Source organism: Molothrus aeneus, chromosome 22, assembly GCF_037042795.1.
Source record: "Molothrus aeneus isolate 106 chromosome 22, BPBGC_Maene_1.0, whole genome shotgun sequence".
In the NCBI taxonomy this organism is placed as follows: domain Eukaryota; kingdom Metazoa; phylum Chordata; class Aves; order Passeriformes; family Icteridae; genus Molothrus; species Molothrus aeneus.
The window spans coordinates 3664762-3686437 of record NC_089667.1 but is presented as its reverse complement, the minus strand read 5'-3'; the positions used below and the strand labels follow the sequence as shown (position 1 = coordinate 3686437).

The 21676-nt window shown below is 50.4% G+C and overlaps 1 protein-coding gene across 1 annotated transcript in view; it reads right to left on the bottom strand.

The window, feature by feature from the left end:
* The window catches only part of JAM3 (junctional adhesion molecule 3), a 35452-nt gene extending 23518 nt beyond the window's left edge, over positions 1-11934 (bottom strand). The window contains exon 1 of the mRNA XM_066564328.1: positions 11870-11934. Coding sequence (XP_066420425.1) covers positions 11870-11921 — 52 coding nt within the window. The 5' untranslated portion in view covers positions 11922-11934. The remainder of the gene's footprint in view (positions 1-11869) is intronic.
* Between the last annotated feature and the right edge of the window lie 9742 nt (positions 11935-21676).

The window sequence follows — 21676 nt, the reverse complement described above, 5'->3', positions numbered from 1 at the left end:
CTCAGCCCATCACGTGCAGGGCTGCGAGCGCGGCGCTGTTTAAAGCACAGCCCAAATGTGCAAAAGACTGCTGCAAAAAAAAAGAAAATTTAAAAAAAAAAAAAGGGCAAATGAAATCAGCAGCCGAAACAGTGTCTAGAGACAGCCCCAGCCAAGTCCCTCGAATGTCAGCAGCAGAAGGAGGGCTCAGAGATGGAGAACCCAGCTCAGTCTGCTGGCACACACGGAGGATCTGCCTCAGAGACATGAGGAAAAGACATATGCTGAGAAGGGAAGGCCCAGCTTTATTTTACCAGCCTCTGTTCCCACCCAAGATGTTTTAAAGACTGCCTTGCAAAGTAGGAATTAAATCCAAAGGTGCCTATGCATCTTCCTTGCTGTCATCCCCTTATCAGTTATCTCCAGCCTGCTCTGAGCCAGAAGATGAAAGGATCCTAACACCACTTATCTTCCCACTTAAGAACACGCTTAAAAGCTTGCTCTTAAAGAGCAGGACACTCAAGGCTGGGGAAGCAGCTGTAAATTCTGCAAATGGGCTTCCTTGCATGTCTTTGAAGGAGCTACTGCTTCTCAATGAGGGGCACAGATACCAAGAGGAAACTCGGGAGAGAGGAAAGAGAGAAGCCTTGATAGCCAAGGGAGTCTTTGCCTCATGTCCAGGACGTGGAGCTGAGTGACAGTTCCTCATGATACCATGAAGAAACTCAGGAGGGTGGAAAGAGAGAAGCCTTGATAGCCAAGGGAGTCTTTGCCTCATGTCCAGGACGTGGAGCTGAGTGAGAGATGTGAGACTTAGAGCATGTGTGCCTCAGAAGTGACCAAGGACGAGCCAGGAATTGCAAAGCTCTTGGGAAATATGGAAGCAGCCAGAATGATGGCATATTTGTCACTCCAAAACCAGGCTCTCCTCGGCACTGTGCAGTGTCACGGGCAGCAAAGGTTAGGGATGCCCTTGCAGGCTGCAGGCAGAGCTGCTGCATCCAGCCCTGCTCCAGGACCAAGCCTCGAGGCCAGGACCTCTCCCACACAGCCCCGTGTCTGAATTTGACCCTCAGCTCCCCTCTTTGTAGAGCTGCTTGTAACCACAGTGAACCTGGCTCCAGCTCGCTTTTGTCATTTAATAGCTGAGTCAAACTGTCAAAACAGCCAAAAAGGATCTGTTCCAAATATTTGCAGAAAGAGGAGGATCAAGGAGCCTGCAGCAGAACAGCAGGAGCCTGCCCAGGCAGGGAGAACAATTCTCATTGTGGAGCAGCAGCAGGATGCTGGTGGGCGATGAGCACGCCTTGGGACGTGGGCATAGAGCCCCCAAAGCCCCCAAATCCTCCAATGTTCAGGGATAAACTGGAATCTGGAGTCCCCTCTGTTGGGGTGTCACTCACTTGGGGACATCAATTGTGGTTATTAATTGTTGTGGTGTTGTGAGGGTCCCCAGGACGAGGTGAGACATGAGAACTGACTCTAAGTTCTCAGAAGACTGATTTATTATTTTATGATATTATGTTATAGTATATAATATTAATTATATATATAATTAATTAATATATTATTTATAATAATTATATAGTTATATATATTATATTATATATTACATATAATATAATTATTATATATAATTATATAATTATATATAATATATATTATATTATATTATATTATATTATATTATATTATATTATATTATATTATATTATATTATATTATATTATATTATATTATATTATATTATATTATATTATATTATATTATATGAAAATTATATACTAAAACTATACTAAAGAAAGAGAAAGGAGACATCAGAAGGCCAGACAAGCATGGTAATAAAAACTCATGACAGACTCAGAGTGTCTGACACAGCTGGCTGTGATTGGCCATTAATTAAAAACAATTCACATGCTGGGTAAACAATTCTCCAAATCACACTCCAGAGGAGCAAAACATGGAGAAGCTGAAGCCTCCCAGGAGAAAAATCCTGGCAAAGGGATTTTTCAGAAAATATGTCAGTGACACCCCTCTGCCCCCTGGCAAAGGCCCAGCCCTGCAGGGTGACCCGCCCTGTGGCAGCTCAGCTGTTGGCTTGGAGGAGCAGTTGGCAGAGGGACAGGGGGTGCTGGGGCGCCTCAGGAGCTGCTGCCAGCCCCAGCAGGGACTTCAAAGGGCTCCTCTCTCCCTGCTGTGTGGGACAGGACAGCTGTGTGCTGGGCAGGCCCACCAGAGCATTTCTGATGGCAGCACGGAGGGGCTGGTACCTGGTGTAAGCTCCTCTCTCTCGGGTTGCTGTTGATAATTGCTGCCCCGAGATGTGCAGGGTGTCTCTGCTTCGGCCCGTGCGGCTGAAGAACGAGTCTGGACTCTTCACTTTTTGCTCTTGAGGTTGTTTATTAATTCTTATCTATAAAATTTTCTTTCTGCCCAGCCGAGATCAGCTCAGCAGGGCAGCCACAGGCACTCTGACCGCCCCTGAGGTGGTGTTGTCCTTTTATACTACAAACTACATAAAACATATTTACACTTAATTCCCAATACCCATCACCTGTGTTAGACAGTGCACTTCTACTCTAAACCAATCCCAAAGTGCCAACATCACTGCAGAAAATGGAGAACAAGAAGAAGAAGGAGAAAGGCTGGACACACCCAGATTCCTCCATCTTGTCCCCATAACCCCCATACCAAAAATCCTAAAATCTACATTTTCACCCTGTGATCATTTTGTTATTACACCATTCAAACCTGTGTGACTTTCAGGTCCTCATACAAAGTTGGCAACTCACTCCATGGGTCATAATCAAATCCCCAGCTGCTCTGGGCTGTGTTCCAGGGTCTCTGAGCCCCCCGGCGGGGTCCTCAGCAACTCTGGACACCCAGAGGGATGCACTGAGTTCTGACACTCTCCAGCAGGCAGAGCTCTGAGATTTATGGGATGCTGAAACCTGGCCAGAATGAAGGGAAAACACCAGCTCCAGAAGGATGTTTACCAACTCAAACTGCCAGCTCTGCTTGAGAAAGAGCCCACGAGGCTCAGTGGGCGATTATAAGGCACTCTGCCAGTTCAAAGGCAACTCCATCAGCTCTGAAGGAGATAAGGCATTGCCTTGCTGGGAAATCAGAGCAGCCCCATGCACATCCACCACCTGCAACCTCAGCAGAGCAGCTCACAGCAAAGAGGGAGGGAAAGCAGCACCTCCTGTGCTGTGTGGGAGCCTCTAGATCAGCGAGGAGATCCGTGGTGGGTGAAACCAACCTGTCCCATGGCTCATGTCTCCAATCCCAACCGGGGTGTTGGAACCCAGGACATCCCTCTGGCTTGAGACCCTGCCAGGGGGCTCAGAGACCTTGGCACAGAGCCCAAGACCCCCCTGTGCCTTTGATTTTGACCCATGGAAAAAACAATTACCAACCTGATATGAGGATTTACAAGCCACGAAAGTTTAAGTAGAATGACAGTTAGTTTGTCACAGGGTGAAAAGTAGAATTTTGGGGTTTTTAGAATAGGGTCTCAGGGTCCCAAGATGAAGGAATTTGGGTGTGCCTTGTCCTTCTTTCTCCTTCTTCTTGTCCTCCATCTTCGGGGTGATGGTGGCACTTTTGGATTGGTTTAGAGTAGAGACAAACTGTCTAACATAGGTGATAGGTATTGGAAAATTATTGTAAATAAAGTACAGGCAGTTTTTAGTATAAAAAGACAACACCACCCTGAGGGCGGGCAGTGTGCCACGGACTGACCTGCTGAACCGACCTCAGCAGGCCAGAGAAAGAATGTACTAGATAAGAGAAAATAAACAACCTTGAAAAGCAGAGCTGAAGAATCCTGACTCCTTCTTCAGTTGCTGAGCTGGGAAAAGAAACTCTCTGACACACCTTGGGGTCCTCCTGACCACAAACACTCCTGAGACAGGGGTGCCTCACTCCTTCCACTCTGCTGGTACCCAAAGACCTCAACAGCTTCTTCCAAGGGCTCCCACAGGCTGGGCTGGACCAGAGCTCCAGAGCACAGAGCTGGGACTTCCCTTTCCAAGATGCTCAGGACCTCCCTAGCACAGAGCGGATGTTTTCCAGGCTCTAAAAATAACCAGCTCCAAACAACGTGGTGGGCATAAAGAAATATTTATCTGCAAGGTTTTTGCTGAAGATCAATACGGAAGAAAAAGATTAAAGCAAAGATTTAAGTGTGTATTAAAAATAGCTGTTGATAAGTTCCCTTTGAGGGGATAAAAGCTTTTTTACAGGAGCAGCGAGAGCTGCAGGACTTTGCAACACCTTCCCTGCCGTGTGAGCTGCAGGAAATCATTCAGGAGAGTGTCAGCAGCCAGAGCCTCGGGAGGAAGTCCATTAGCAGGCAGCAATTCCTTAATGGGCCCTGGGGTATGTGGGAAAAGCTGCTGTGGACATAGGGGCTCCTTCCAGCACCACGATTCACACAGCCAGTTACCATCCCATCCTCCCAGGAACGCTCCTCATCTTTATGGCAGCCTGAGAGCACCATGAATTCATCTTTTGAGGAGCTTCCAGTGAGTTTTTGCTTTTTCTTTCTCTTTTTTTTTTTTTTTTTTTTTTTGTCAGCCCTCAGCAAACAGCCGCGAACAGAAGCTGTTCTGTAAGGCAGCTAACAGCAGCACCATCCATTAAACCTCTGTTTCCCAAGGATAACATCCTGGCAAAACAATAAATGCTGCTCTCCACGGGTGATTTTGGGGCTGAAAGATCTTGTCCACTTACAGAAAAAATCATTAAGTTCTCTGCTGTGCAGCCACCTCCACTCCAGGTCTGAGAGAACACACAGCCACCCAGGAGGGATGAAAAGTGGCAGGAACCTTTCCACCGGGAATAAAAAGCAGGACTGCTGTGCAGAGCTCTGCTTCTCTGCTAAAAGGTAAAAAAGAGCTCTCCTCCACTGACCTTGCTTGCCAGCCTTATTCCATGTCACTAATGAAACACAACTCCCGACTTCCTTTGGATATGTGGGATTTTCATGGGCTCCTTCAGCAAGTGCTGAAGGCTGTGCATCTTGAGAAATACTGGGCAAGAGTGTCAAAAATGGCAATTTAATTAGATGTCTCAATGGGAAGAGAGCAGGGAAGCCGGGTGCTGTCAACAGACCTGAAATTTTAGAAGTATTTCACTCCCACCCTTCAAAACAGAGCCTGAAAGTGTCCTGATTTACGTCCTCTCTGTCAAATACTGGCCACTTATATAAGAAATTGCCCAAAGTTTATTAAGGCAGGGATTTTCAGAGGAGGTCATGGGCATTAGAAACCCAGCCTAGTAATAGGAACAAAATCCCCTTAGATTTCAGTGGATTTCTCCAGCTCAGCAGAAAATCTTACCTAGGCCACCAAAATACATTTTTAATAGCGTGATTAAAAATCTTGAAATACTGCTGAACATTGTCCACTGCTGCCTTTCAGCCTCATGCCAAAGATAGAGTAAGTCCCTGGCATGCTGCAGTTTTAAAGCTCAGTGTGTCTTCAAATGAGCCAGCTGTGCCCAAACAAATTAAGAGGGTCCAAAAAACCTGCTGATCTCACATTTGTGTTGTAATAATCAGGTACATTGAAGGGAGTAGGTTCCAGCATGCTCTGGCTTTAACTCTGAAATCCCTAGGATTTATGACTTAAAAAAAAAAAAGAAAGAAAACCTTAAGCATTATCTGCACACAATTTAATTTCATCCATTGGTGCTCTGAAAAAACCTTCATTTCCCCTTGTAACTGAGTCTTAAGCCCTGTGCTCCAGCCCATGAGGGGCACCACAGAGCCCAATACCTGGGATTATTTATACTGACAAGCAATTCTTGCATGACAGAACAATTCCCATTAATTTTTCGAGCTTATCTGAAGTACCTGTGGGCTGTCAGGTTACAACATGTATGTGCTTTAGTTTCTCTTTGATTGGCCAATGCCAGCCCAGAGCTGACTGGACTCTCATCTGACAGCATTTCACAGGTGAGTTCATGGGAATCCAACCCAGCTGTGCTCTCAGGAGCTGGAGAAATTTCCAAAATACTTGTTGTTTTGGGGGGTTTTTGGGGGTTTTGTTTTAGTTTTTGTTTTGTGTTTTGTTTTTTTTTTGGGGGGGGGGTTGGGGGTTTTTGTTTTTCGGAGGTTTTTTTGTTTGTTTGTTTTTTGGTTGGTTGGTTTGGTTTTTGTTGTTGTTGTTTTGGGGTTCTTTTTTGGCCAACTCCCATTTATAAATTTTGCTCCTGCCTCTGCTGCTCTTTCCTCTGCCTGTTCTCTGCTTTGGAACATGCACCTAAAGCAATTCCCTCCAATTCCCAACACAGCAGAAAAGCACCTTTGACAAGACACTGAGGAACTGCAGAGGAGCTCCCTCTCCAAACCTCACGTTTTACATATTGGGGTCTTTTTCTAAGATATTTGAAGGCCTGGCTGAGGATGCTGCTCTGAAGAACAGGACTCCAGCTCCGTGTGCAGCTGTCCTGGTGCTGCCCAGGAGTCACACAAAGCTTCCTCAGAGTGGCAGCAAGGCCACCAAAGTGATAGCAGGGCCTCAGCTGGCTGTCCCTGAGCAGAAAACACCTTTAAAATACACCTCCCTCGATGTTTATCCCCCAAAGAGGCTGCCTGACCCCTGAAATGAGAAGCAGGAGCTTGTGAGGAGTTGATAATCCCTGAAACCAGTGTTCTGGTGAACCGCAAGGAATGGACTCCATGAACTCCTCACTGTCCTGTTCCCCACAGATTTATTTTGCTGAAACCCATGGACTCCATGAACTCCTCACTGTTCAGTTCCCCATATTTATTTTGGGGAACCCCAAGGAATGGACTCCATGAACTCTTCACTGTCCTGTTCCCCACAGATTTATTTTGGGGAACCCCAAGAATGGACTCCATGAACTCCTCACTGTCCTGTTCCCCATATTTATTTTGGGGAACCCCAAGGAAGGGACTCCATGAACTCCTCACTGTCCTGTTCCCCACAGATTTATTTTGCTGAAACCCATGGACTCCATGAACTCCTCACTGTCCTGTTCCCCATATTTATTTTGGGGAACCCCAAGGAAGGGACTCCATGAACTCCTCACTGTCCTGTTCCCCACAGATTTATTTTGCTAAGTCCCCACAAAAAAAGAATTGAAACTCTCCAAACCACACCTCTCCCCTCAGGTTATTCCTGTCGGTGCTCTGAAGGGTCACGAGCAAACAAAGACCTGAACTTTCCAGCCAAAAAAAGGTCCAGTTTTTATGTTATTATTTATTCTTCTGAAAAGTGAAACCCCTGGCTTCCAGCAGGGAGCTGGAGCACTGTGACCCAGCAGTTATTTCCTCTGCCCCAAGCACAGCTATTGCCAGAACTGCACCCAAGCAGCAATCCAGGCCCTTTGGGGGAATTTCAAGCTGTGTCCAGAACATTCATTAGTGCAATTAAAGCCATTAGCTGGTTCTGAAGCCATGCCCTGACTCAGCAAGGACTGGGGTTTGTGCCCACGCCCTGACTCCTGCACCTCCCAGGAGTGATGTTCGGTGCTTCGCTGGGGTTTGGTCCTGTCTCACAACAACGTGATACTCCCTGGGGGCTCTGAGGGAAGGCAACCAGCCCTTATCAATCAGGAGAAGACGCTGCAGCTCAAATTCCCATCGATGGAGAAGCCAGATTGAGAATGTAATTATCCTAATTAATTTTATATCTGGAACTCATCTCCTTTTGCAGTTTCCAAGCAGGCCACCGGCTTTTTTTTTGCACAGAGCAGTGGTTTTATCTTGTTGAAGGGCATGTTGGCAACACAAGCTCTTGTTGTGTGAGACAAGGACTCTTGAGGACTCGGGATGCTGCTGGCCTGTGGAAATCTTTGCCTTTGCTAACTCCCTCCCACCACTTCAGGCCGGCTCCGTAAGGAGTTCACGAACCTTCTCCGGATCATCGGGGCTTGATGCAATCAACTGTGAAGCATTAGCTCTAAATATACAACTGGGAGGCCAGTTCTGCTTCAACACACAAACACTCATGGCAGAGGATGAGCCAGCAGCCAGCCCAATTTGCAAGAGGAACTGAACTAATAATCCAAGCAAGCTGCAGGGGAAGCAGGAGTGAGTGGGGGCTGATCATTGCTGTGCCCTTTGGGGATGGCTAAAGTTAGGGGCAAACTGGCAGGAGGCCACCCACAGCTTTTGTCCTTGTTGGTGGAGCTAAATGCAGCAGCTCATTCTGCTTTATTTACTTGTTTAGGTGATTTTTTGGCAACTCCAAGCGTGTCCCTGGTGCAAATCCTCCGTGTGTGGACAGATAATTGAAAAACAACAGCAGCAGGCCAAGAGACCCAGCATTCAACTTGTACAGGGAAAATAAACACTGAAAGAACCCAAGCTCACAAAGCAGAGCAACATCTCAGCCCACAGACTAAAGCAAACACGTTTTACTCTTTGGATCTCCTCGTGTTTCAGCAACCAAGAAATTCTCAGAAGCATTCGGGGCAAGAGGGAATGTGCTGGTGTCACGTTCTTTGTCAACAGCTGTAAAGGAGATGCGCATCCAACCACTCTTTGGTGGCCATGCCAGACCCCGCTTACCCAAAAAGGAACACCAAGCCCTTCCTAGGAATTTTTTGGAAGATGTTATTAAGCATCTGATTTTGGCAGGGCTCTCAAAGCCGTTTGTCCCGGTTTTTTACTGCCTGTTGAAAAGAAAGCGATACTACAAATACTTCCCATCAGAACATACCAACAAGCAACCTATCATCGCTGCAAGGGAGCTAACAACATTTCCACCAAGTGGTTTTTGGCACTGACAGCTGACTCAGAACAGTTGTTGGTGGCTGGGACAGATGGACTTCATATATTAAAAAAAAAAAAAAAAGGAAATGAGAACTTCGACTCCATAGATTTTAAAAAGCCTTTTGCGAAATCCAACCTATTACCAAGCCCTCAGAATTAAATCAAAAGGAGATTTGAATATAATGAGCTTTAAAGCTGAAATGTGCCTGAGACTTGCCCATATCTCCCCATCAAGGACTACAAGCTATCAGCATGTTCCATTTTCAACAGGAAATACTCCAGAGTTTTGGGAGGGTCTCCACAGCTCTGCCCTCAGCCCAGCCTGTGAAATCCTCTAACATCCAAATATTTGTTTCCACGGGGAAGCTGGCAAGGAGAGAGAGCTGGAGGTAGAACTGAAGTCAGCCGTGAGCCCCGCTCTCCATCAGTGCCGCCGAGAGCTTCCCCTGCTCTAATCGTGGCCATGGCATTTCCCTGATGTGCAGAACCTTTAGAGGCTTTCAGTGCCTAGAGCTGGGAATGCTCTGAACGCTCCATGCTTCACTGGCTCCCCTTCCATGGCAATGTTTTAAGGCCACGAGCAAGAACAGGGGTTGTTCTGGCAGCAGCACACAGCAGAGGCAAGCCCAGCCCGCAGCGCTCGGGGGTCAGAGCAGCACCTCAGAGTCTAGAGCAGGTCAGAGTTGGCATCTCAGCATCTTGGGAGCTTTGCCTCCTTCTTTTCATGCCTTTTTCTTTTTTCTCCCCCAAGTAATCAGTTGGCACAAACACATCCTTCCAGTCACACTCCCATCCCACTACCCAGCACCAGCCCTGCAGGCTTCAGTGCATGTCTAATTTTATGTACTGCTGACAGCATAACCCTATTTTAGTGGGGTGCCCCCAGCACCTCAAGTCAGGAGTGGTGGAAGAAACCTTTTTATTCTCAACCTCACTCTGCCCAATCTTTTGGGCTTATGACCCCAAGTTCAAACATTACTGGAAATCAACACAGGATGAGGCACTCTGACTTTGAATTTAATGGAAAGCAAAGCCTGGCACCACTGGGCTCACTCACCAGGTAAATCCTCTCAGTCAGAGGTGTGAAACCAGTGGGGTTTGGCTGCTTTTAGCAACTATTGTCTGTCTGAAGAAACACAGAAATATCTGGAGTTTGTTTCCATTCCTCCTATCTTTAGGCCAGATTCAGTAGGATACTTGGGCTCTGTTCATGCAACACAAGAAGGAAATGGGGCACCTTTCTACCCTGCAGCCCCTCTGCCAGGGAAAGTCGTGTTAAATCTGTGTTTTTTGCCCATCAAAGGGAGCAGCTGAATCCAGAGCTAGCACTGGGCAGACCGTGTGATGCTCTGGGATCAGGCACTCCTGATTTCTCCCACTGAAGCTGCTTCTGCTCCAAACCACAGCAAAGCAAGTGAACACCAGAGCCTGGAGTGCGTGACAACCCTCTGCTTGTTGGGGATGAGTGTCAGAGTCATCTTCACACCCCTCCGCTGACTGATTGGGTAAATAGTGCCCAAATCTCACTTTACTTGAGACCCAAAGCGACTCTAAGCGACTCTGTGAGCTCTCTGGAGTCACTGGAGGAGTGTTTTTTGTCCTTAGATAAACTGTTTGAAATATTTCCATTCACTTCCTTGAATGTTGACCCAAAACAGTGACTGGTGAGTGTGTACACGCTCAGCCCTGTGTATTTTGGTACTCAGCTGTAGGCTGGTTGTCAGCCTAACCCCACTCCACCCCATCTTCTCCTCCTGCCATCTGGGCAGAGGGGGGGAGGACAACGTGAGCCCACCGGCTGCTGTCCCCCTCCTCATCCCCCAGCTATTAATAGCCAGACAACAAATGAGCCCAAATTCATTCCTGAGCGGAATTAGCAAATGTTTTTGCAATTAAAACTGCAAACACTCACGCGGGGCCCCCCGAACAATAGGCGCCTGTGCCTGGTCTTGAATAGGCACCAGTGTCCTCCCTGCCTGCCTGCCGAGCCTGCACATTCCTGGCACCCTCAGCCCTGGACCCGCTCCTTGCTGAGCTGGGTTTTGGGATGTTTCCCCCTGTGCTGTGTGTGTCCCACGCTCCCTGCAGCATCCGGCGGGTCCTTGCTGCGGGCTGGCCCTGGCCCCGTGTGCTGGCCCCGTGTGCTGGCCCCGTGTGCTGGCCCGTCCCCATCCCGGCGGCTCCCACGCTGTCCCCGCATCCCCCCGCGCCCGGGCCAGCGCATCCCTCCCCTCCCTTCCCTTCTCCGGGGCAGCAGGAGCAGGGACGGGGGCAGGAGCAGGGGCAGGGGCAGGGGCAGGGGCAGGGGCAGGAACAGGAACAGGAGCAGGAGCAGGAGCAGGAGCAGGGGCAGGAGCAGGGGCAGGGGCAGGGGCAGGAGCAGGGGCAGGAGCAGGAGCAGGGGCAGGGGCAGGAGCAGGGGCAGGGGCAGGAGCAGGAGCAGGAGCAGGGGCAGGAGCAGGAGCAGGAACAGGAACAGAAGCAGGGGCAGGGGCAGGAGCAGGAGCAGGAGCAGGAGCAGGGGCAGGAGCAGGAGCAAGGGCAGGAGCAGGGGCAGGAACAGGAGCAGGGGCAGGAGCAGGGGCAGGAGCAGGAGCAGGAGCAGGGGCAAGGGCAGGGGCACGGGCACGGGTAGGGGCAGGGGCAGCGCATCCCTGTCCTTCCCCGGGATGGTGACGGGGGCAGCGCATCTCCCCCTTTCCCTGGGATCACAACCGGGGCAGCGCATCCCTCCTCCCTCCCTGCCCCGGGATCACGACCGGCCAGCGCATCACCCCCTTTCCACGGGATCGCAACCCGGGCAGCGCATCCCTCCTTTCTTTCTCTCCGGGATGGGGACAGGGACACCGCATCTCTCCTCTCTCCCCGGCTCCGGGATGGGGACAGGGACACCGCATCCCTCCTCCCTCTCTGAATCTGCGATCGGGACGGGAGCAGCGCATCCCTCCTCCCTCCCTGGCTCCGGGACAGGGACACCGCATCCCTCCTCCCTCTCTGAATCTCGGATCCGGACGGGAGCAGCGCATCCCTCCTCCCTCCCCTCTCCGCGATCCGGACGGGAGCAGCGCACGGCGGTGCGCGGTCGGCGGGGCGGGCGGCGGGCGGTGCGGGGCGGTGCGGGCGCTGCCGGCCGGTACTCACCGAGCAGGGGCAGGAGCAGGAGCCGGAGCAGCTCCGGCCGCCGCAGCGCCATGATGGGGTGTGCGGAGCCGAGCCGAGCCTGCGCACTGCCCGGGCGGCGCCGGCCCGGGGGCGGGGGTGCCGCCAGCCCGGTCCCGGCTCCGCGGGGGCACCGGCCGGGGGCGGGCCCGGCACGGCTCGGCTCGGCACGGGAGGGGACGGGGCACGCACCGCACCCGCGGGCAGGGCGCGGCCCGGGCCCGCCGCCTGGAAAAGGGGATGGTCCCGGCAGGGGGATGGTGAATGGAGAGAGGGGATGGTCCCGGCAATGGGACCCCGTGAATGCGAAGAGGGCATGGTTCTGGCAGTGGGACCCCGTGAATGGGGAGAGGGGATGGTCCCGGGAGGGGAACCTCCGTGAATGGGGAGAGGAGATGATCCCAGCAATGGGACCCCGTGAATGCGGAGAGGGGATGGTTCTGACAGTGGGACCCCCGTGAATGGAGAGAGGGGATGGTTCTGACAGTGGGACCCCGTGAATGGAGAGAGGGGATGGTTCTGACAGTGGGACCCCGTGAATGGAGAGAGGGGATGGTTCTGACAGTGGGACCCCGTGAATGGAGAGAGGGGATGGTTCTGACAGTGGGACCCCCGTGAATGGAGAGAGGGGATGGTTCTGACAGTGGGACCCCGTGAATGGAGAGAGGGGATGGTTCTGGCAGTGGGACCCCGTGAATGGAGAGAGGGGATGGTCCCAGCAATGGGACCCCCGTGGATGGGGAGAGGAGATGATCCTGGCCGTGGGACCCCCGTGAATGGAGAGAGGGGATGGTTCTGGCAGTGGGACCCCGTGAATGGGGAGAGGGGATGGTCCAGCACTGGGATGTTCACATTGTGAGAAAAGGAGCCGTTCCTCCCCGTGGGACCCCCGCCGGATGGGAGAGATGGAGATCCCGGTAGTGAGACCCCTGGCGAGTGGGGAGAGGGGTCGGTCCCGTTAGTGGGACCCCCAGTCGGCAAGGAGGAAGAGTGATCCCGGTCTTGGGACCCCCGTGGGTGGGGAAAGGGGGTGATCCTGGCAGTGGGACCCCCGTGGGTGGGGAGAGAGGGAGATTCTGGCAGTGGGACCCCCGTGGGTGGGGAGAGGGGGTGATCCCACCCATGGTGCAGAGAGAGGCCGTTCCCAACCGCTGGTTAAGCTCTGTGGAGAGAAGGAAACTCAGCCTGAGTAAGGCACCAAGAGGACTTTAATGTTTTTGAGCCAGGATATTAGCAACATTGTGGTTATAAAACCCATCTAAGTTTTGTTCCAAAGTGTTTCCCCTTTATGTTTAAGAAGAACCCCTAAAAAGAGATTTCTCTGAGAATTTGCCCTGAAAAGCCAACTCTCATTGGTCTGTGAATTTTACTATAAACTTTCAACAACTTAAAGTAAGCAAGAAACATAAACAAGCAGCTGGGCAGAGAATGCTGCTCTTGAGGAACTTCCTGAGCCATAGAATCACAGAATGGTTTGGACTGGGAAGGATCTTAGAGATCATTTAGTTCCAACCCCCATGAGAAGGAACACCTTCCCCAGCCCTCCTGCTGGACCAGATCCTTTCTGACACAGCCAAATATTTGATTTAGTGATTTTGCCCTAAAAAATAGCTTGGCACAGAGAGCATCCCAAGCTGCTGTGTGGTCCTCAAAAGTGCCCCAGGATCTTTTTCTTTGATTAAGAGCAACAGAAATGATCAGCATGGGACAGTGGCCCCGAATAGAGCAAGTTCTGTGTTAATGCTGGCTCTTGCGTCACCGCCAGCAGAGTCTGATGAGGATGCAATTAAGAAGCTGTTGAAGATCAAGCAGCTGGAATGAAAGGCAGAGCTCTCCTCTGCTCCATAAACCAGCTCAGCAGAGCTGGCAGGAGTTAAGGGATGTAAAAATGTATTTAACCTGATAACGCAGCAGATCTAACTCGAGATGCTAATGAGTAGATTTAAAGGGATGATCTGAGCCCGGTGAAATTAATACAGGGAGTCTCATCAATTCTAATGACCAGATGGGACATTTCCCTGAGGATGAAGGGGAAGGAATCACCTAATAAGGCTGTATGGCTTAAAACCTGACTCTGGCAGTCTTTGGGCTGGGTCCCTGTCGAGTTGGGAATCATTTTAACACAGCCCATTTGGGCTGCTCTGACAGGAGAAGTAAAATGTGATGACAGCGAATATAATCAGCGATAAAGTGCAATCACTGAAGTGTCAGGATCCTCTTTAGCTTCCAGCAGCAGCTTGATCAGGGCAGAGAGGAGATGAGACAGAAGAGACAAAGAAGGATGGGAGGTCTCTAGCTAGATTGCAGAAAAAAAAAGAAAATTATTTCAGTTTGGATGGTGCTTGGAGCAGCCTGGTCTGGTGGAAGGTGTCCCTGCCTGTGGCAGGGGGTGGAACTGGATGATTTTGGAGGTCCCTTCCTCCCCAAACCATTGTGTGCTGCTCTGAGTGGGAATGAGCCGTGCTGGGACAGCCACAGGAGGACTGTGCCGAGGTGTGTTGGCTCCCCCAGGCCATCTGGGCCACTCGAGGGGGAGCTGGATCTGCTCTGAGGAGCTCCCCCAAGCCTTGATTCCCCTCTCCAGGCTGCTGGAGCCCAGCCTAGGCGTGCCCTGAGAGTGTGTTTGAATAATCAATGCAGGCAGGGGCTGGGTTTGGAGTCAACTGGCAGAGCAGATATCACCTTCAGGATAACACCAGGGCATGGAACCTCGGCATCATCCCAGATATCCATACTGCACCAGAGGGATGTGCCAATTGCTGTTCTCAGGCTGATACAACCCTGCCAGCTCTTCTCTTTGTGCTGCCCCCGTGGTTTCACTGCAGCCAGGTCCTGCCTTTTCAGCTGCCATTGCCTCTGAGGAGCGTTACTCTGCTTTTTTAAAGTTCTTCTAAGCTTTTTGATATTTACATTTTTTGTAATGAAGTTTTTCACGGAGTTTTTATGTAAATAATAATTGGTTTGTGTTTTTTCTAAAAAAAGAAAAAATTAATAAACTGTTAGTTTAACCAGTGTAATTAAAAAAATAACAATTTCATTCTCCAATCCATAGCCACTTTTAAAATTCTATAAATATCAAAATCCAGAAATAAACACACCTTTTTTTACCTTAAACATCTCAGCGTGCAAGTGTCATTCATTTCGTGTCATATTACAACAGAGGAGCACTTTGAAACGTGAAACTCAACAAACTCAAAGAGTCACAATAAATACTATACAGGATATTAATTTATTAATAAATATTATACAAGATATGAATTCATTTATATTAATATATATTATAAATATATAATATATTTGTATATTATAAATATTATACATCAGGCTGGGATGGCAAAGCACTGCTGTGTAAAACACTGATTTCCACACACAGATGGAGCTCCCTTTCCCTTATTTATTGTTGAAACAAGCTACTAGAATAAAATTTGTGCTGAGGGCAGCCCTGTGTGGCACAGGGGTGTATTCAGAAATGAGGAGGACCTCTTCCTGTGGTTTCCTTGTTCTCTGGAGGGTTTTCCAATCCATGCTCCAAACAAGCAAAGGAATCTGCAGGATGATAGGAGGGGAGCACAGGCCCTGCCAGGGAGCTCCAGGACAGCCTGTGTGGGGAGTGATGGAGAACAAAATGTGGGATAAAGCCATAGATACTCCTTGTAAGAACAGAGGGACGGTGACCAAGGACTAAACTGGAGAAAAAAAGCCCTGAGGGATTTCTGAAGGTTGCATGGAGCGTGCGGTACATCAGGTGTTTGGGATCTGAAGGCAGCTCAGAGAAAATGGATCTTTTTGATGCTTGCAGTGCCTGGAGGCCCAAACTGAGTTTCAAGCCCTGCTGGGAAGAAGCTGCTCAAACCTGTAATAACAGGCTGTGCCTGTCACGATGGCTTTTCAATAGCAGTCCACATGGCAGGCAGGAATGTGATTATCCCAGGCACCAGGGCTCTGCCAGAGAGCTGTGCCATACCTTGTGTGAGGAGGAGCAGCCTGTCTGAGCCCTCAGGGCTGTCCATCTGGACCTTTCCCAGCCTGCAGCTTTCTCCAGACCTCTTTAACTTTGATGCTGTGATGGTGACAGGACTCTGCTGGCCTGGGGTGAGGGAGGTCCTGGCAGATTGCTCCACCAGAGAGGGTTTGGCTGTTGTCGGGGGTGGGAGCAGCAGCACTGGGGGGAATCTGTTGTGTTAAAGAAAAAACTTTACACAAAAGAGAAGGGTTCTGGGCCACAGTGTTTTCTCAGGGGGAAAATACCTGCAGATGTGATTTTATTGGATGATCTGAAGTGTCTCTAGAGCCACCTTTGCATGTGACAGATGGCAGGTCACAGGTGATGTGTGTAACTGGTGACAGAATGGCCACCAGAGAGGAAAAGTCTCCCTGGAGCTGCCCTGGGGTGAGCAGGAGCTGTGTCCCAGCCTTGGTTCCCCTTGGTGGGACAGAACCTCTCAGTCTGACTGGGTAGGGTGTCTGGAAACAAAGTCCTGCCTTGTCCTGGGGGGTTTCTAGGGTCACTTTAGGCAGGTACATGTTTGTGCACATCACTCCTGATCTCTGGATTTACCCAGATCATTCCCAGCAGCTCTGGGGAGAGATGCAGGTGTCTGGCCTGTGTCCATCCCTCTTTCACACCCTCCTGCTGCTCGGGCAGCTTTTTAAGGATGGCCTCATGCTCCAGTGCCTCTCACTCCTAGCTGAAGACAGCATCTCTTTTTTTGTCTGCTGCAGTCTAGACAAGCTGTTGATTCCCTGGTGTCACAGCCCATGACCCCACTCCTACACCAGTGCCATCATTTCCCCCTAGTTCATTGCTCAGGCATATGCTCATCTATTTTGAATCATTTCTGTGTGTGAGGCTGAGTGGCTCTAATCTCGTCTCCCTCCCGGGGCGTCAGTCACACTGGCATGTGCCTTTTCCCTGTCTGCCTCCCTCTCTTTATGGACTATGGGTATTTTTAACTCTACCCTCTAATTAGAGGCAGTATTCTCAGGATATTTTGTGCTGAAGGGCTCTCACGTCTGTGGTCAGCAGGGCAGGCAGTGAACACTGGGGACTGGCCATGCTTGGAAACCTTCCTGCTGAGCAAACAGGGTCCAGCAGCAGAGCCTGGGATGTGGGGAGTGCCTGCATTCCTCAGCAGCGTGCTGGGGTGGCAGCCACACAGAGGAGGCAGCTAACCCCCAGTGTGGAAAATGCCAATCGCTTGGTTTTTTTAAATTTTAAAAGTTAATAGTAATAAAATGATTATAAAAATAGTAATATAATTAGAGTAATAATAATTTGGACAATTTAGATTAGGACAATACAAGACAATAGAAGAATAGAGTTATGGACAGTCTGGGTACCTTTTCTGGGCAACATAAGCCCGAAAAAGGACCCACGTTAACAGAGGATTAACCCTTAAAAGAAACAGCCTGTTGCATATTCATACACCTCATCCATGATGCATAAATTCCATTCAAACACAGGATTCTGTCTGGGCAGTGTCAGCTTCTTCCTCTGAATCCTGACAGCTCTTCAGGGCTGAGCAAGGCAGGAAGAAGTTTGTTTCTTCTGATAATGGGGCAATGAATTATTTTTCTCTGAAACATTTAGATGTCCTGTGGCTGCTATCTCGCTGCAAGTCCTTTCTTTAAAAAAAGTATCTTACATAGCATAGTTTCTATTTTCACATTGTTATAACCTAAAACTATATTTAACACACTTCTTAAGAGAATTAATACAGCATCACTTTCTAACATAACACATCTAATATTCATTTCAATATTTGCAAAAAGCCAATCATAAAATAGGCATTTTTCACCCCCAGGGACAGGGCCACAGCTGCCTCCTCATCCTGCAGCACAGCGCAGAGCCTGCTCAGAGCTCCCTGCAGCTGCCTCCAAGCTGCACGCTCATTTCTCCCGACCTGGAGCAGCCACATCCCCAGAGACATCCCTGGAGACATCCCCGAGCTGAGCTCCCTCACCCTGTGCTGGTCCAGGCACAGAGAAGACAGTGATACTGTGTCACTATAGGACATGAAATAAAATGACACACACACTGGAAACTCCAAGGTAAAAAGAAGGGAAGTTTATTTTCTGACTCCAATATTTCTAGACTTTCAAAAGTGACAGTGGATTGGAGGATGAAAGTGCCACCTCTCCAATGACTCTGGACAAACCAACAGTCCGGCAAATTTCTCCTCCTCCAGAAAAGAATGTAAAACAATAATTATTTACATAAAAGTGCATGAGAAACTTCATTACAAGAATGTAAACATCAGAAGGCTTAGAAGAACTTAGAAGAACAGGGCAACAATACTAATTAGAGGTGGCCTTGAACCAGGTGTCCCCATCCAGGACCTTGTCTCCTTGTCCTTCCAGCACCAAGCAGTGCTGCCTGCCTGGCTCCAGCACCCTCTGGAGCCCCAGCCTGCTGGAAGCTGTGTGTCCTAGGGTGACGTTATGATGCTTGTATCCCCATTTGTGTGTTCTGTTCATGCTGCATATCATGTTCTGTGCCTTCAAGACTGGCTCTGAAGAGTGAAAGTTTTGGTTTGGTTTGGTTTGGTTTGGTTTGGTTTTTCTATCAGCTGCTCCCCACGGCTGGTGGGACACACAGACACAGGGCAGTGCATGGTGCTGCTTTTGCTTTTTGCTTTGCTTTTCACTTTGCTCTTGCTTTTTGCTTCTGCTCGTTAGTTAGTTTAGCTAAGCAGTCCAATTTTTCCCTGGACTGTTTCTCCTTTCTCTTTTTTGGACATACTCGAACCTGCTCTGGACTGGGACCTGGGAAACACCGAGAGTTTGCACCTTGTGGCTGCAGCAGCTGCCCCAGCACCGGAGGGACTGAGAACAGAGCGACCACCCCCAAGAGAGACTTTCTGAATTTGTCAACTTTTTCAGAGCAGTGACAGAGTGGTGTCATCTGGTATTGTTCATTTTGTGTGCTGGGGGGTGCTGTGCCTATTAATAAACAGGTCCTTTCCACTTCTCTCCAAGGAATCCTTCCCAAGCCAGTTGGGCAGAGGGGCTATGTGGGTTTGCTTTCTGGAGGGGTCCCCTTTGGAGGTTTTCTCCCAAATTTGCCCTAAACCAGGGCACTGTGGTTCCCCAGCGCAGAGGCACGAGGCAGCCGTGGTGAGTGGCTGGTGTGAGCAGAGCTTTCCTCTCCCTGCCCAGCAAGCAGCATCTGGCTGGCCCAGGGCAGCCCCCGGGCAGCCTGTGGTGTGCTGCACATCTCCTGTTCACAGCCAAGTGCTCGCTGCCCTGCCACAGCCCCCAGCAAAGCCAGGCCAGCTGTCATTGCCTGTCCCACTGACTGTGCCCTTGCCAAGGCAGCCGGGGGTGGCACCAGCTCGGGAGGGGCAGGGTGGGCGCTGGGGCTGCTGACCCAGCTCAGCTCTGTGGCTGGGAACAGCCAGCCCTGCTTCCCTGGCTGGGCTGCCTGGAGAAGGGGGATACAACTCCCTTTCCTCTGCTGGGGTGTGGGAAGGGGAGGCTCCCTCTCTCTCCTGATCCCTTACAGACCCTGCTGCACACACTGATAACTGTTAGAGATAAGGCTCTGTCGAATTTATCTCTGTGCTTGAAAGACAATGGGGAACACAGAGGGAAAACCGTTTCTTCAGGAGAGTGAGGATGTTCTGCAAAGCTCAGGGCTCAGGCTGCTCACGCCCTGGGGCAGAAGGAGCTGCTCTTCTTCTTCAGCACCATGGCAGGAGGGCAGTCAGGTCTTCAAATCCAGCCTGTGCAGGTGAGAGCAGCCTCCTTGGGCAGCGCCCCTCACTGCCTCCCATCTCCCTGTGCTCCCTGTGCTCCTTCCCTTCCTGAGTCACTGTTTACCCTGGCTCCGAGGGCTCCTGCTGCTGCGCTGGAGCAGCCTTGTCTGGATTTTCCAAGCTCTCCAAGGTTGTTTTGACATGCCTAACATCCAGTGTCAGCCAAGGGTCTCCCACCACCCAAGCAGCACCTTGCTGGCCAAACAACACACGCCCTGGGGCAGGCAGCTGGCTATGCAAACACCCCCACGCATGCACACACCTCTTGCACTGTTTTATTGTTTAATAAGTGCCTTAGGTTTCGCCCTCCCAGCTCTTCTTCATGTGAATCCCTGGCTCAAGCTGGTTTTCATGGCTCTTAATGGAAACCAGTCGGGTTCTGCATTGGCAATGTGCTCAAGTTGCTTGGAAAGGAGTCAAGGATTTAGTTCTTGTTGGTCTCTTGAGTCCCTGTTGGTGCATTTTTCCCTGTCCCATCTGCCTGATGGCTTTTCCAGATGATGGCATCCCACACCTTTGGGTCTGAAGCAGTCCCAGAGGAGGGCTTGTCTCATGAAGAGAGCTGCTCAGGCTCCTTTGGAGGAACAGGGATTTCTTGGGGGGTCTGGCTGCTTTGGGACTTTGTGCTTCTGGAGGGCTGTGGGGCTGGGGGAATTGCTTTGTGTCACTGAGTGCCACCCTTGGTCCCCTCCTGGGCAGCCTGGTGGGAGCAGTGTCCTGCTGCCTTGCAGTGGAGAGCAGTGCTGGGTTTGGAGGAGGAGCAGGGCTCTAATCTCTGCCAGTCGAGTGGTGCTTGCAAAGACGATTAGACATATGCCAGCTAATTCATAGTAAACAGGATGGAGGGAGAATTTGCCACTTATAAATGGCAGATGAGCAAGCCCATCATTGCTGTCACTCCTGGGTAATACAGGCTGACATAAGCCCAGTTTAGCTGCAAGTTTATCATTGCTAATCCTGCTGGCCCATGCCCCTCTGTTCCATCCTCCTTTCTGTGTTTTGTCTCTTTCTCCCTTGCTCCTGGTATTCCATCTTGGGGGCAAATTCCCCAGCATCTCCCACCCTCTTCTCAATACATTTGGCTGCCAAGGAATCTTTTCCTTTCTCCTGAAAGTGTCCCTGTGCAGATTGGGGAGATCTATGGAGAGATCTATGGGGAGATCTATGGGGAGATCTATGGGGAGATCTGTGGGGAGATCTGTGGGGAGATCTATGGGGAGATCTTGTCACCCCAAGGTTTTGGATAGACTTCCCAACCCCACTGCAGCTCTCATCACCTTCATTTGCCTCTCTGACCCCTTGGTGCTATTTCTTCACATGATACAGCATTGCCCAGCTCCCTTCCAGGTGTGCCTGTCTCCAATATCATCGATGCTCCTGCATCTCCCACATGTGGGGTTGGGGCTCAGACAATGGGCTCAGACCCCCCCATGGGTTCTGCTCAGGGCTGGATCCCACCCAGCCTGGAGTTTATCTGATACCTTTCCCCAAACAGACACTCCCCTGGGCTCTGTGTGAGCAGCACCACAGGAAATTTTATCTTGGAACCACCCTGCTGTTTGGACAGCCACGTGGCCAAGCCAAACACCATCCTCTGCTGCTGGGGAGGGGGGGTTGGAGCCTTCGAAGAGGCGGAGGGGAAGGCGAATGTCCATGGGGGAGAGCAGCGACCACACAGCCTGGCTGTGGGAATACAAAGCTGGATGGCACCAGCCAGATGTGGAACCAGTGCTCAGTCTTACCTCTGCCCCACTGAAGGACTCTGGGCTCGCTCCAGAGCGTGGCAGGTCCAGCTGGGATGCAAGTCTTGCTCCTCTGTGCCTGTGTGGGTGCCAGGGACAGCAGTGGGAGCCAGAGCAGTGACATCTTTCCTGGGAGTCCTGTTGGATTTCCTTCCCAGTGATGATACAAATGTCCAGGTTTTCCTTGCTTGACCCAGCCACCCACAGAGGGTATGTGGGGGTTTTTTGGGTACTCTCAGTGATGTCTCAGAGACATTGCCCTGCTACTCTCCTTCATTCAGTTAAACTCC